This window comes from Natator depressus, chromosome 9 (genome assembly GCF_965152275.1).
Source record: "Natator depressus isolate rNatDep1 chromosome 9, rNatDep2.hap1, whole genome shotgun sequence".
In the NCBI taxonomy this organism is placed as follows: Eukaryota; Metazoa; Chordata; order Testudines; family Cheloniidae; genus Natator; species Natator depressus.
The window spans coordinates 15,962,789-15,978,796 of NC_134242.1; the positions used below are offsets into that span (position 1 = coordinate 15,962,789).

Sequence of the window (16,008 nt, forward strand, 5' to 3'; positions counted from 1 at the left end):
TATCCCAATTCTGAAATTGCAGAATGTGGTACAGCATTGTAATTGGGTATTTATGTAGACGCCTTCATTGACTGGGAAATATCAATACGGATATTAATAGGAGAGAGAAAAGTGCATATGTTTAGGGAAAAGGAAGTTTATGCCTTCGAAACAGTGTTTAAATCCCAGTGTCACAGGCTTGTTGCTGTAGAATTCTGCCCTGGATCTTAACTTTTGCAAGAGTGTTCCTGGAGATGAGGTTTAGAAATTGTACTTTACACATTTGTCATTTGTTTAATGTTCTATTTTTATTTTACAAAAGGGTGTTGGCAGTTTCTATCTTTACATCAGCATCTTTCTGCTCTGTTGATATAGATCCGTGTTGAGTGTTGAGTCGGGAACACTGTAATCAGAATTTAGACTGAAACTCCATCCTTAACTCATCCCATTGTGCAAAGGAGTGTACGGCATGTCAGACAGCCACTGCACAGTGACTGCTGTATTCTTAGTCAAAGCTGAATGCATTCAGCTTTCGACTAAATTTCCTTGGCTTTGTGGCCCTCATTTAGAATCAGACTTTTTGGGCAAAAAACTTGAGAATATTACTGATTTTCCCAGAATAACATAAAATAAAACTCCCATTTCTATTCTCATACCAGAGCATCTGGATCTTCAAGCAGTAGAAAAACAAATGAGTCCAGTAAAGGGCACTAACATTCAGTTAAAAGAAAAGAAAAAAGAAAAGGAGTACTTGTGGCACCTTAGAGACTAACCAGTTTATTTGAGCATGAGCTTTCGTGAGCTACAGCTCACTTCATCGGATGCATAGCATATCGTGGAAACTGCAGAAGACATTATATACACACAGAGACCATGAAACAAAACTTCCTCCCACCCCACTCTCCTGCTGGTAACAGCTTATCTTTAAAAGAAAAGGAGTACTTTTGGCACCTTAGAGACTAACCAATTTATTTGAACATAAGCTTTCGTGAGCTACAGCTCACTTCATCGGATGCATAAAGTGGAAAATACAGTGAGGAGATTTATATACACACAGACCATGAAAAAATACACATTGTAAGGAGAGTGATCACTTAAGATGAGCTATTACCAGCAGAAGAGTGGGGTGGGGGGAGAGAAAACCTTTTGAAGTGATAATCAAGGTGGGCCATTTCCAGGACTTAACAAGAACGTCTGAGGAACAGTGGGGGGGGGGAGGTTGTAGTTGTAAGAATGCTTGAATGCTTACAACTACAATACCCACCTGCTGAAGTGAAGAAACAGATTGACAGAGCCAGAAGAGTACCCAGAAGTCACCTACTACAGGACAGGCCCAACAAAGAAAGTAACAGAACGCCACTAGCCATCACCTTCAGACCCCAACTAAAACCTCTCCAGCGCATTATCAAGGATCTACAATCTATCCTGAGGGACGACCCATCACTCTCACAAATCTTGGGAGACAGGCCAGTCCTTGCTTACAGACAGCCCCCCAGCCTGAAGCAAATACTCACCAGCAACCACACAAAAGAACCACTAACCCAGGAACCTATCCCTGCAACAAAGCCCGTTGCCAACTGTGCCCACATATCTATTTAGGGGACACCATCATAGGGCCTAATCACATCAGCCACACTATCAGAGGCTTGTTCACCTGCACATCTACCAATGTGATATAAGCCATCATGTGCCAGCAATGCCCCTCTGCCATGTACATTGGCCAAACTGGACAGTCTCTATGTAAAAGAATAAATGGACACAAATCAAATGTCAAGAATTATAATATTCATAAACCAGTCGGAGAACACTTCAATCTCTCTGGTCACTCGATTTCTGATCTCAAAGTGATTATCCTTCAACAAAAAAACTTCGAAAACAGACTCCAACGAGAGACTGCTGAATTGGAATTCATTTGCAAATTGGATACAATTAACTTAGGCTTGAATAGAGACTGGGAGTGGTTGAGTCATTATACTAAGTAAAACTATTTCCCCTTGTTTATTCCCCCCCACACACACACACACACACTGTTCCTCAGATGTTCTTGTTAAGTCCTGGAAATGTGCTGGAAATGGCCCACCTTGATTATCACTTCAAAAGGTTTTCTCTCCCCCCACCCCACTCTCCTGCTGGTAATAGCTCATCTTAAGTGATCACTCTCCTTACAATATGCATTTTTTCATGGTCTGTGTGTATATAAATCTCCTCACTGTATTTTCCACTTTATGCATCCGATGAAGTGAGCTGTAGCTCACGAAAGCTTATGCTCAAATAAATTGGTTAGTCTCCAAGCTGCCACAAGTACTCCTTTTCTTTTTGTGAATACAGACTAACACGGCTGCTACTCTGAAACCTAACATTCAGTTATATTCCTAGATGAGACAGAGTATGAATACAGTGGAAGTGAGGAAGAGGAAGAAGAAAATGACTCTGGAGAACCCAGGTAAAAATCAGTTGCTCATTTCTCCCCTTGTATCTCTCTGACTGTGTACAAAATTGGTTAGGATTATAGGATTGTATGAGCTAGAGATGGAAAAAGACCAATTTGGTCATTGAGTCTATCCCATGCAAAGGTGGGATATATAGTCCCTCTGATAGATGATGCCTGGATATTAAATTGATGCTATGGCTCACCCTGACCAGAAGGCTGAGAAGAAGCAATACCTTATTTTCTTTGCGATTTACAATACAGTATGCTAATGCCACAAAGAAGCAGAGGTTCCATATATTGCACTATTCACTGGTGAGCATCGGTACACTGTGGGTTTAAAACTGCATTGATCTCTCAGTGATAATTATTTTACTCTATTCTTTCTTAAAAACAGAAAAACCTAGGGTAATAACAGCAGCTGTATTTTCTCTTTCATATGATGATATGAGGACAGCTGTGTAACTTGCCTGCTTAGTCACTGGCCTCAAAATTCATCAACGCCAGGCTGTCAAGGTCCTATCAGCAGTATCCACCCCCTAACATGTCTGAATTTCTATCCCTAATCTGACCAATTTTTCGATATACAGATGAACATTTCCATATACTCATTTGGATCAAGCCTCTAAAATTGTTCTTGCAGTTTTTCACATCTTATATACATAAAACTGTATATGCAAGTATATTTGCATAAACAAACCAGACTGTTAGATGGCTAAGTACACAGCTTGCTTAACTAACTGATTTACATGTTTGAAGGAATTTTGCACATGCAAATGTTTATGCTCACAAGAACCTAGATGTGGGAAACTGCATGGGCAGGAATTTAGGTGTGGTAAAATTGTAGGCTCAATTTAAAGACAGTTCTTGACCATGTGGTCCTTTATTTCCAAGTATAGCTCCCTATTTATGTGTAGTTTCTCATCATGAAACCTTTCCGGTTGCTTCTTCAAGCTAAACAGTGGTTGAACTTTCTTTTGATGACATTTTTAAGAATCATTGTAATTAGTATCAGGTTATTCCATTGTTTTACTGAGGTAATTTGGTATTTTTATTTCAATGATTCACACTAAATCTGCTTTGTGAACAACTAAATATAGTGCAAGCCACTGCAATGGAAGAGACTTTGGTTTAGAGACATAAATTACTAGTGAGCTTGTGAACAGTGTGATGACCCTCTCGTCATGTGAGCTATGCCACAAATTCAAGGCTGATCCACCACTAAGCTTGTTGTCTCCTGAACCCATGTAAAAAATGAGACAGCAGAACAACTGCTGCATCTCACCTGGCAAGTCTCTGAACTGTTCTACCTCGTCCATTTGTGATTCCCTGGTTTCCTTCACCAAATACTGTGCCAGCACTTCACTTGTTATACTTTCAATGGCAAAATGCAAAGCCAAAAGGGAAAGGGAGTTAAACATAAATACAGATGCAGAATTTCTCTGTCGGGAGCATAAACACATGGTTAGAATGCCTCTGATGCTTTTTCCCTGTGAAGCTCCATCCTAAATCTGCCTGGAGAGTCAACGCTGAGACGGGATTTCTTGAGGCTTCAGCTAGCAAATAAGGAACGTTCAGAGGCCCTCCGACGGCAGCAGCTGGAGCAGCAGCAGCGAGAGAATGAAGAGCACAAGCGGCAACTGCTAGCAGAGCGGCAAAAGCGGATTGAGGAGCAGAAAGAGCAAAGGCGAAGGCTGGAGGAGGTAATTACTCAGGGTCATGAAATGGGCTTTTAAATGACACTGCAATGGGTCATATTTTTTGTAGGAGAACCAAGATACTGCTCTCAACCTGTTTAAAAGGAATATGTTCTACCCTTGCTAGGACAAACCAAAATGCTTTGTTGAACATAAAGCCTGTCCATCCCTGTTCTATGTGTGGTCTTATACTACTCTTCACCAGGCTGTCCAAGTGACTGTCTCCTCTGAAGTCAGTCAGGCTCATTTACGGTAATGAGCATTCATTATAATGAACGGAAAAGAGTCCCCAGAAACATTTGTCAGATGTGAGGTTCCCCTGTAGATGCATTTTGTTCTAAGGTCTGTCACACGCTAAAGTTTACCATGCCAGATTGGACCAGTGGTCCAGCAAATTCATTATCCTTCCTTTTGTGGTGGCATGTGCCTGATGCTTGAGAGGAAGCTGAAAATCCCCCATAATATCTGCACAGGTCCTATGTACCACTTAAGTCCATCTTAAGCCCTGTTATGCAATGATGTACATGGAGGGGGCAGGACAAATTCCTTTCTGGCTTCTGCAATGATTAGTTTATGTCCCTAAGCATGCCATTTGATTACCCTGGTCTTAGCATACTAACTACAAACATTTTTGGTCATAAAATTATCCATCCCATTTAGAATACAACTATAGTATTTGACTCTGCGTATCAGTGAATCTCAGAGGCTGAGTACATACCCCATCAAGTATTTCCTTTTGCTTCAAATTGACCAGCCATTAGCTTCATTGAGTGACCCCTTTGTTCTTGTGTTACAGAATGGTCTACGAAAGAGTAGAGGGGTTTCACCTGTTTCTACCTTTTGACATGGTCTCTCATAAAGAAACTCATTGTCTGTCTTGCCCTGGAGTCATCCCAACTGCCTCATTTAAGGGTCCATACGTTAAGAGCAATTAAACTAGCTTTGCAAAGAGGTCACTGGTAGGAAAAACACTTTGCGGCAAATGGGCTATCAGGGCATCCACTCCATTAATTTGAACCGGCCAAAGTGTCTGTTATATTTAACCTAAATCTCCATAAATTTTCTAGGGGTCCATTGCACTGGATAATATACCTCAGGCTAAAAGCTTAGACATGAAAGAATTTCAAGCAGCTGATTGTACGCTTTGTAAGAGCAGCGAGTGGTTGTTCTTCAAGGTGGTTCTGTTAGCCTCCTTCAGGGCTGTAAACAGCAGAGGGGCAAAGCACAAGCTAAGCATTTTCCAGTCTGGTAGATGTGTTGGTCTGTAACATTGTTAGTGTGCAGCATGTTCTACACTTGATAAATTGCAGGTCAGGTTTTTTCTTTTTTCTCTATATTGTTGATGAGTCAAGCGTAGCTTTGAAAAGAGGAATAGAATTCCACACACTAAAAAATCCCTTGCAGTATCGTAAGTGATTATTTGAGGACTATCGTACGGGAAGCTGACTCTGCCATTGTGCAAATGGATGTTGCTGCAAGCAATAGAGAAATGGAACAGGAGCAGAATAAAAGCAGACACTAGATTAGCTGAAATCCTATAATAAATACAATACTTACTCGACTTAGTAGGGTATTAATATGCTACCTTTAAATTGAAGCAAATCATTCTCTCTCTTCCCCAAACAGGGTTTGAATTTAGAGCTCTAATCCCCTTGGCTGGGCTCCACAGGGATCTCTCCTGTGAGGGGCTCATTTTATATTTGGGCCTGGAAATGTTGAACATGTTGCAAGATCAGTCCTCTAGTTTGTATGTGGCTCTGGAAAAGTCACTCCCTTTTCTCTTTCCACTCTCTTTCTATTCAAAATTGATGTCACTGCATCCAGCTATTGAAACTAATGCCTTAACTCTGGGTAACTGGAAAAGTACCCTGGGCTGTTCTCTCATTGCCTCCTTCCCAGTCGACATGTCCCTTTAAAATTTTAGGTTTTAAAATCAGAGGAAAATATATTATGAGCCAAAGGGGTTGGGGAGGCAGAAGGCTTTCAGCTGTTTTGTCATGCCACACAGTGCAAGAGAAGGAAGTGCAGCCCTAATTGAACGGCATCCTTAACCCAAACCCGATTCTGATGTCAACATTTCATTTTGTCTCATGCTCTTATTTCAAATGACTGCTGAATTTTTGTGAAAAGCAACTTTGTGCCTTGCTTCCTCTTACATCTGAGGCTGTACACACCAAGTCTCTGCCCCCGCTTGTGTGTTCTCGTAGAGCAGACACAAGAAGCTGTGAGTCAAGCAGTGGCTAACCTAGTGTCTGAGGGTATATCTTGTGCTCTCAGTTGGTGTTTTTAGCAGCAGCAGCAATTGTCTTTGTCAGGAAACTGGTGGTTTTCTCAAGTTGCTGAATAAGAGCGTGTCAGTGAAAACCCTCTAGCTGCTGGCATTATGAGTCAAACTAATATGATCTGTTGGTTTCACTGTTTGCAATGTCTTCAAATTTTACAACTGCTGCTGTTTCATAAGTCACTTTGGGTCAAATTTTGAAATGTGGGGGTTATGGGCACTCGCAAAAATATCTTCATGTGGACTGGATAATTGCATGTATAAAGAGATACTTAGGTACCCCAGATGGGGGTGGGGGGATGGGCTTGCAGGTGCACATGGATTTTTTTTTCACTGCCACCTTTGGGATCTGCTTGTGAAAGTGGAGTTGCCTATATGGCTGAAGATCTCTCTACCAGTTTTATACTGCCACCTCCAACCAATAGTAAGGTTATTCGGGCTTGTCTACATGGGCAATTCATAGGGAAGCTAGTGCAGAAATAGCAAGGGGGTGAATATAAAATGAAATAGCTATTCTGCACTCACTCCCTGTGTAGATGCTCTTATTCTATGCTAAATTTAGAGTAATCCATTTCCAAAGTGGATTACCCTAAACTGCGCAAAGGCACCCTTGGTACGGAGTATGAGTTAGTGCAGGGAGCTAGTGTGGAACAGCTATTCAGCAATAGCTATTCCAGGCCTTTTCCCCATGTAGACAAGCCGTTAGTGTTAGTAAGAAGAGAAAAAACAGTCTTGTTTATTATATGTATTGGCTATCATTTATATAGATGGCAAGAAATCAAGAATTGCTATAGTAAGGATTAAATAGAGTTTTTGAGGGGATGTAAACTCTCGTGCTTCGGGGTTAGCACAAAACTTTCCCTAGGGCAGGTTATTCCATAATTGCCTGCTGTGGGGTTGCATGCACCTTGCTCTAAAGCAGCTGGCACTGGTTAGATGGACCACTGGTCTTTCCACTCTGGCAATTCCTATGTTCCTAATTGAGACATTGTTTGTTTTAACATTTTATCCAGAGCAGGCAGGTTTCTGGCAATAGATAAATCATCCATCGACTGTGCATTCTGTGTGGTTCTTGCCACTTTAATATCTATATTCTATAATATGTGTAGGTAGAATTAGATGTAGGTATACTATGTATATGCCATAGTTAGGAGGATGACTTTGTTTTGAAGTCACAGAACTAGCCCTGTATTTCCACAGTGGGGGTGACCTTTTATGACCATTTATATAGAGGAAGGGGGGAATTCATGGAATCTGTGACCTTGCAACAAAATCACCCCCTAACTATGGCATATAGCTGGTCTGTCTAGTCTGTTTATACATATTTCTAGGATGTAGCTATGAATGTAGTGGGGAATCTCATAGAACATATGTAGAAATCAGGGATAGGAAGACCTGTTAGGTTGGCTTGTCCTTCCCCTTGCAAATTCAGGATCATTCTGTACAATGTCTGTCTTATTCTAGTTTTAAATGGCTCAAGCAATAGGGCACCAAACAGCCCCTCAAGGTGGCCAGCAAGCAGTCCCCGCCTCATTTTCCCACTTCATGGAACTTCTTCAGTAATTCACACACACTTTCCCTTCACAGCCCTTCTCAGGTTCTGGTTTTATGATCATAAAAAACAAAGAAAGTTCTCAAGTTCCTCCTCAAGTCCATCCATTTGTTCTCTTACCAGGCCACTCCCAGACCTTTCCTGTCTGAAGTCCCAGGTTTCTCTGCTGGAGCCTATTCCCTCCCAGCAGCCTTTGCACTCCACTCTGGTCTCCCTGAGAACTCACTCTCTCTGCAGCTTCCTGCTGCTCCTTATAGGGGAATCAGCTGAACCCTGCTCAGATATGCGTCCTTAATAACTAGGATTGACTGTCCCCACAGCCCTTAAAGGGGCATGCCTCCCCATTACACACTGCCAACATGGATTTTTTCCCCGATATTCAGCTTATACTTTCTCTTGCTTAGTTTCATTTTTCTCACATCTAGTTTTAGCCTCTAATATCATAAACATTTCCTCTGCATCCCTGGTATGAGTTCCTACAACTTCTCAATGGGCATAATCTATAGCAGGTATATTGGCATGCCATATCCCATTTGCACCTATTCCATTAGCAATGAACATTAAAAAAATACATTGTAGCAGAAAAATAGTGAAGTGGGGCTCAGTGAAAACAAAGTTGCTTTGCTCTCAGGGAGCTTGGGAAATGGGCTCCTTGTCCCTCTCTCCCCAACAATTAACTATTATAATTTTCCACTTGAGTTTAATGCTCATGAAAGGGGTCATGGCATGAGACCAGGAGACTGAAGTATTCTATCCACAGAAGAGGGTAGAATCCACAGAAGAGGGTAGTGCCCAATGTCAGCGTGCCTCAATCCTGACTGGTGGAACCACCGCCGTGGGTGAATGGGAAGCTTGGTCTACATACCCTTTCAAGGATGCCAATTAGTGCCAACTGTGGTAATGATCACCTGTCCACCAGGGACTGGACTGAGAGCACCAAACAGTCACCAAAGGGTAGCAATCACAAGTGCATTGGGTTGGATGTCATTGCCAGTCCCTTGAGTTTATTGCCCACAGGAAGTTACTTTAATATTTGGAATTTGCTCTAGAGAGTAGCGGGCATTACCCCACTGTGGGGACAAGCCCTTTCACAGCAGTAGGGCATTCTTACTTTGGACCTGAGGCTGTTCTCGCTTGCAGCAGTTCTACACTGACTTCCGTTGAGTTACTCCCGGTTTATACTGGTGTAATTAAGAGCAAAATATGCTCTATACTGTTTAAAAGTTTGATTGGAGAGCACTGGGCATGATCAGTGAAAATGTATCTTGATTGCAGCTCTCCATCAGCAGATCACTCTAAAAAGAGGAAAAGGAGAGCAGATTGAAGATGGAGGCTACTGATATTTCAAAATAAAATAAAATTGGCCTTTAAAACCCAATCTGGGTCACACAAACACCCTGCACCTGTGGCTCTTTTTGGGCTTGTAAGTCCGCCTGCCTAGTAGTGTCAGATGTATCAGTGTTTATAGAGAGTGTCCAGACACATAATAAATCCCTATAAAGAAGGCCAAGCTGAATGAATGAATGAGTCAGCTGGAAGTCAGTGCAGTGCCAAAGAGAGTGACTTCGAAGGATGCTATGCTCGGGCTTCAGAAATGCAATATGGTTACTTATGTCATAGAATCATATTAATTAGAGACGGGAAAGGCCTGTCAGGGTATCTAGCCCCTCTTCCTGTCATTTTCTATTGCTTTGTCCTGTCTATTTTTAAATAGCCCAAGACATGGAATTGCCAACATTTCACTAGCAATGGCCTCTTCCCCCACCTAACAGAGCTCACCATACAGAAATCCTTCTTCAGCATTTCTTTCCTTGATGTCATCTCATCACTTGTATGATGATCCCTCCTTTGGTGATCCTAAATCAGGGATTCTTGAACTTTTTCATCATGTAGACCACAGCTTAGTAGGAAGACTTGCTCATGGACACTTGTCCTCCCACTCAATCTCATGACATCCCTGTGACGCAGAAAGAAAATGCTCACATGGAAAAAGTAAAATCAAGAAAGTTTTGAATGTTGTTAGTGATCTTTTAATGCAGTTCAGTTGATGAAACTAAAGAGGAGAGCCAGCTCTCTACAAGCCTCCAACAAGAGCTTTGAGAACTTCTGTTCGTACCTGTCAAACACTTGGGGATATCCCCTTTGGTCGTCAATTAACCAACCTACATATATTTTATTCTTTTAGGCTGCGATTTTCAAAGCCAGCTAGGAGATGTAGATGCACATTCATTTCAGTGAAAATTGTGCAACTAAATCCACTAGGCAGATGGGAAAATCTCAGCCTTAGTCTTCACAGTTTCTGTGATAGTTCTGTGACATCCCTCTCACTTGGTCCACATCCTTCTGGCACTGAGGTGAATGCATTATTCTCCTTCCTCACCCCAGAGCGGAATATCCTCAAACCTGCATTCTGCCAGGAGTACCTGACTTCAGTTTTGATCATGGGAAAATGACAGCAGTGAGAGGACCGGGGTGACGTCTATCATAGCAGGGAGTGGGGAATATGTGATTTGGAAAGGCTATGAAGGGGAGGGAAGAAAAGCAGTCAGTGCCACAGAAAGGAACCACCTCCTAATGTCTTGTACAACTTAACCAATATTGGTTGAGGGAATGAGTCCTGTCCTTCCTTAACTATTTAGCATCAAAACAGTATTTGAAAAATTACTTGGAATTTTAGCTTGAATGTGGCTGAAATTGCATATTTCTCACACACACACACACTACAGTACAGTGTGTCCTGAAACTGGCTTAATGAGGTCTTCTTAACGGAAGGATCATCCCTTTAGTAAAAGAAACCTGTGATAGTATGTTATTAACTTTTAAAAGGATTTAGTGACACTTACAGCCAGAGTCTTTTGACTCGGAAGGTAATTAAAGTTCAAATGATGACCCAGGGACACAGAAATGCTGTAGCTGTGTTGGCAGGATTCCATCCTACAGGGGTGTACACTGAGATCACAGGTGCCACTTAACTTTTCACATTTGTTGACTGTATTCGAAGCAGTGTGTCAGATTCTGTTGTCCGTTACACAGCTGCAACTTCCAAGACAATGGAAGTCAGAACAGTGTAAATGAGAGCAGAAGTTGGTCCAAACTCTTGTTCGTCAGGGAGCAAAATAAGCAGGTGCTGAAAATAAAAGAGAATTCAAGAAACAAGGGTCATCCTCTTTTTGTTTTATTGAGACAGAAAGTTTGGCACATGAATCCAAAACAGGTCCGAGATTTAATCACAAAAAGAGATGTGAAAGACAAAAGAATATCAAAGCTGAATAACGTCAAAGAAAATATTCGTATGGCAAAAAGTTATTTAGCTGGCTGGAACACCTTTTGATTTTTCCCCTTCTATTGTTGCGAAAAGATAGCTGTCTAATAACCGCCCTAGGGCTATCAGCAGGCATTGAACCCAGGACTTTCAGCACCAAGGCTAAGACTGCTGCCATTCCAACTAGTAGCTCAGCTGAATCAACACATCTCTTCAGTGCAGGCTAACCAGTAGAAAGGGACAACATAGGTGCTGGAACCAGGGGTGCTACCACACCCCCTGGCTTGACGTAATAATAACAACCCAAATACATGGTTTCTGCCTTCAGCACCCCTACTATAAAAATTGCTCCAGCACCACTGGGGACAGACACATTTAGCCAATGTTTTATGTAGCCACATTCCGGGGCAATATTGTAGGTTTCTTTTCTGCTTCCAGGCAGAAAATATAAAGTTCAAATCTTTACAGTGAATACATGAGACAAATCCGAGTGCCTTGTTGTATACTGGTGAACTTTCATTCAGTGCCATTCTAGGGCCCAGATCCTCAGCTGATAAAAATTTCTGTAGCACTGCTATTTATTAATCTAAATATAAACTAAAAGTATAGAAGAGCATCTATTCCACACTCTGGGAGCAATTGACAAACTCTTAAAAACACAATGCATAGGAACCCAGCAGTCACCTACTCATAGATAGATTTATACCTGGTAGCTGGTATCTACCAGCTATGACTCTGTCCATCGGCATTTTCTTTTGCAGAAGCAAGAAACAAATGACTTGTATAGATTAGGACAGGGATCGGCAACCTTTGGCACGTGGCCCACCAGGGTAAGCCCCCTGGAGGGCTGCGCTGGTTTGTTTACCTGCCTTGTCCGCAGGTTTGGCCGATTGTGGCTCCCACTGGCTGCGGTTCACTGCTCCAGGCCAATGGGGGCTGCGGGAAGTGGTGGCCAGCACATCCCTTGGCCCGTGCTAGTGGGAGCCGCGATCGGACGAACCTGTGGACGCGCCAGGTAAACAAACCGGCCCAGCCCGCCAGGGGGCTTACCCTGGTGGGCTGCGTGCCAAAGGTTGATGATCCCTGGATTAGGAGAATGTTCACTAATGCAACTGCATCCATGCAAACCCTTAATGTAGAAACATGGTACCACTGCCACTTACAGGGTCAGTCAAGCTGCAGCCACACATCTATGCTAGTTTTGCACCTGCTAACTATACCACTACCAAAACTCTTGGTATAGACAGGGCCATTGTTTTCATGCCCTCAGAATGTCCAGGTGGTGGTTTATCCTTTGCATTATTAGTTTCATGAAGTTAAAACCTGGGACAAGTGTGCAGTTCATGCAGAATTCTTTCACTTTTACTTAACAGTCACCTTTACTTAACATCCTCTTACCATTACCTTTGCTTTGTCTTTGAAAGCTTGCAAAGCTTATACTTTGAGCCTTCTGGTGTGGGGAGGCTGTCTTAGAAAATAGGGTCCTATGGGCTAACCATGATGTTCCCAGACTAAAGTTCCAACTCCCATTCAATGCATACAAAACCCTTATTCACAGTAATGGGAAATACCTAACAGGCCCCTACATTAATGGGAAATATCTATCTGTGTTCAAATGCCTGACCCATCTAAAGAGATGGTATTTCAGGCATGCTTCCTTGTTCACTGGTGGCCTAGAGTGATAGCATATCGCAAACACACTGCCACACAGAATATGCATTTCCATTTGTTACTTGGAGTTCCCCTTCTTCCTGTCTGGTGACTCATATTTACATTTGGTTGCGGCAGCTGAATTTTTCTCAAGAGCTGCTTCTTACGAACATTATTGCCTTTCAGAATTAGCCTGCGGTTTGTCCCATGGTGCTAGCCTTCTATGACTCAGTTATACTCCTATTCCTAAGTGTGTCTAGTTTAGCAGAGTGAACTGTTATGCTTCTGAAGCCATCTTTTCATGCCAGGCTTCAGAAGACCTTCCCAGTAGTGGCTTTGCCTTCAGGTGGCTCCCACCATCAATATTTCAAACCTGTCCTTTCTAATTCTGTATAAAGTAGGATCTCATTGTGTCCTGCTAAAAAGCTGCATGTAGCCTCACCTGTGAAGCTATAGAAATACACTCACAGTGAATTGGTAGTCTTGCCTTGGATGAATAAAAGATCTGTATCGTGTGAACATATACAATAAACCTGGGGCTTAGGAAAGCATTATCACATGGCGGGGGGAAAAAAGAGAAGATGGACAGATAGAGGAGAAAAGGTGACAAATAAAAAAGCATCTTCTAATCTTTTGCTGCCATTTTCTGTCATGTTCCTGCCGCTCTGAATCCCTGATTGAGAGGAACCTCTGTTTCAGTCATTCCAACAGCATCGATTCAGCACAGCCAGAGCCGGTGAAATTGGCAGCTGCACAGGCAGGGGTAGATGAGAAAAAAATGCAGTGCTGGAATCTTCACCCACTCCGTCATGCTTCCAGGTCGTCTCTGAATGCCTGCCGGCTGTAGGAGCCGAGCAGTGAGTTGAAGCAATTCCAGCACCTCAGGAGACTGAGTCTTCTGCTAATTCATAGTATCTATGGTGAAATGGCCTTTAATTCACTCAGCTGTTAGCTGCAGTCGGTCATAATGTGACCTGACAAATGACTATCATGCTGGCAGGAAGGCATGCAGTAGCTCGGTATTCTCAGTCTAGATTCCCAAACATATTTCAGTTTCACCATATCAGTCTGAGGAGCCAGGCATTACTTATTTTATTCTGTTGATGTGTTATTAAAATAACAGTGCAATATTATAGCTTAGCACTCAGTAGTTATTTGAAAGTTCAGATTAGTATATCCAGTTAGTTGTCAAATGGTGTGTTCTATACAGAGCGTTTTCATGAGGGTGTGTGTGTGTGTGTGTGTGTGTGTGTAAATATATATGGTGTGTCTGTGCACACATGTAATGACAATTACCTCCATTGATAGAGAGCTTTCATTAGAAGGACATTTTAGGGTGTCAGATTGAGCACTCAGAAGTTAGGAACTTCCATAAATTATGGCAGCTGCTGCATTCAGCCATGTCCTGTGTATTTTATAGTATAGATTTTCACAACATAAAAAGTCATATGGAGTCAAAAAAGGATACAAATATATAAGATATACACACACACACACATAGATGAAATATTAAATAAAACGTGGATAATGTGACTATGATTACACTGTGACATTTTTGTTTTCTGAACCCTACAGTTGTAAATAGTTTTACAAAAATGTAATTTTCCTGCTCTGAGCAGGGTTAATAACACTGATAAAAAATGCCAGTGGCCGACCTACACTAACTTTCCTACCACTGGTTTCAGAGTGGTAACTGTGTTAGTATGTATCAGCAAAAAGAACGGGGAGTACTTGTGGCACCTTAAAGATTAACAAATTTATTTGGGCATAAGCTCTCGTGGGCTAAAACCTACTTCATCGGATGCATGCAGTGGAAAATACAGTAGGAAGATATATATACACAGAGTACATGAAAAAATAGGTGTTGCCATACCAACTGTAACGAGACTAATCAATTAAGGTGGGCTATTATCAGCAGGAGAAAAAAAACTTTTGTAGTGATAATCAGGATGGCCCATTTCAAAGAGTTGACAAGAAGGAGTGAGTAACAGTAGGAGAAAAATTAGCATGGGGAAATAGTTTTTACTTTGTGTAACGATCCATCCACTTCCAGTCTTTATTCAAGCCTAATTTAATGGTGTCCAGTTTGCAAATTAGTTCCAATTCTGCATTTTCTCATTGGAGTCTGTTTTTGAAGTTTTTTTGTTGGAGAATTGCAACTTTTAGGTCTGAAATTGAGTGACCAGGGAGATTGAAGTGTTCTCCAACTGGTTTTTGAATGTTATAATTCTTGACATCTGACTTGTGTCCATTTATTCTTTTACGTAGAGATTGTCCAGTTTGGCCAATGTACATGGCAGAGGGGCATTGCTGGCACATGATGGCATATATCACATTGGTAGATGTGCAGGTGAACGAGCCTCTGATAGTGTGGCTGATGTGATTAGGCCCTATAATGGTGTCCCCTGAATAGATATGTGGACAGAGTTGGCAACGGGCTTCGTTGCAAGGATAGGTTCCAGGGTTAGTGTTTTTGTTGTGTGGTGTGTAGTTGCTGGTGAGTATTTGCTTCAGGTTGGGGGGCTGTCTGTAAGTGAGGACTGACCTGTCTCCCAAGATCTGTGGGAGTGAGGGATCGTCCTTCAGTATAGGTTTTAGCTCCTTGATGGTGTGCTGGAGAGGTTTTAGTTGGGGTCTGAAGGTGATGGCTAGTGGAGTTCTGTTACTTTCTTTGTTGGGCCTGTCCTGGAGTAGGTGACTTCTGGGTATTCTTCTGGCTCTGACAATCTGTTTCTTCACTTCAGCAGGTGGGTATTGTAGTTGTAAGAACGCTTGATAGAGATCTTGTAGGTGTTTGTCTCTGTCTGAGGGGTTGGAACAAATGCGGTTGTATCTTTGAGCTTGGCTGTAGACAATGGATCATGTGATGTGGTCTGGATGAAAGCTAGAGGCATTTAGGTAAGTGTAGCAGTCCGTAGGTTTCCGGTATAGGGTGGTGTTAATGTGACCATCACTTATTAGCACTGTAGCGTCCAGGAAGTGGATCTCTTGTGTGGACTGGTCCAGGCTGAGGTTGACGGTGGGATGGAAATTGTTGAAATCATGGTGGAATTCCTCAAGGGCTGCTTTTCCATGGGTCCAGATGATGAAGATGTCATCAATTCAGCGCAAGTAGAGTAGGTGTGTTAGGGGATGAGAGCTGAGGAAGCATTGTTCTAA

General features: G+C 42.2%; 1 protein-coding gene across 6 annotated transcripts in view; it reads left to right on the plus strand.

Annotated features, from left to right (window-relative positions):
• Window positions 1-16,008, plus strand: part of TNIK (TRAF2 and NCK interacting kinase) — a 302,103-nt gene that overhangs the window by 215,124 nt on the left and 70,971 nt on the right. For all 6 annotated transcript variants that reach the window (XM_074963574.1, XM_074963569.1, XM_074963575.1 and 3 more), the window contains exons 11-12: window positions 2,356-2,422; window positions 3,906-4,110. In XM_074963574.1, coding sequence (XP_074819675.1) covers window positions 2,356-2,422; window positions 3,906-4,110 — 272 coding nt within the window. The remainder of the gene's footprint in view (window positions 1-2,355; window positions 2,423-3,905; window positions 4,111-16,008) is intronic.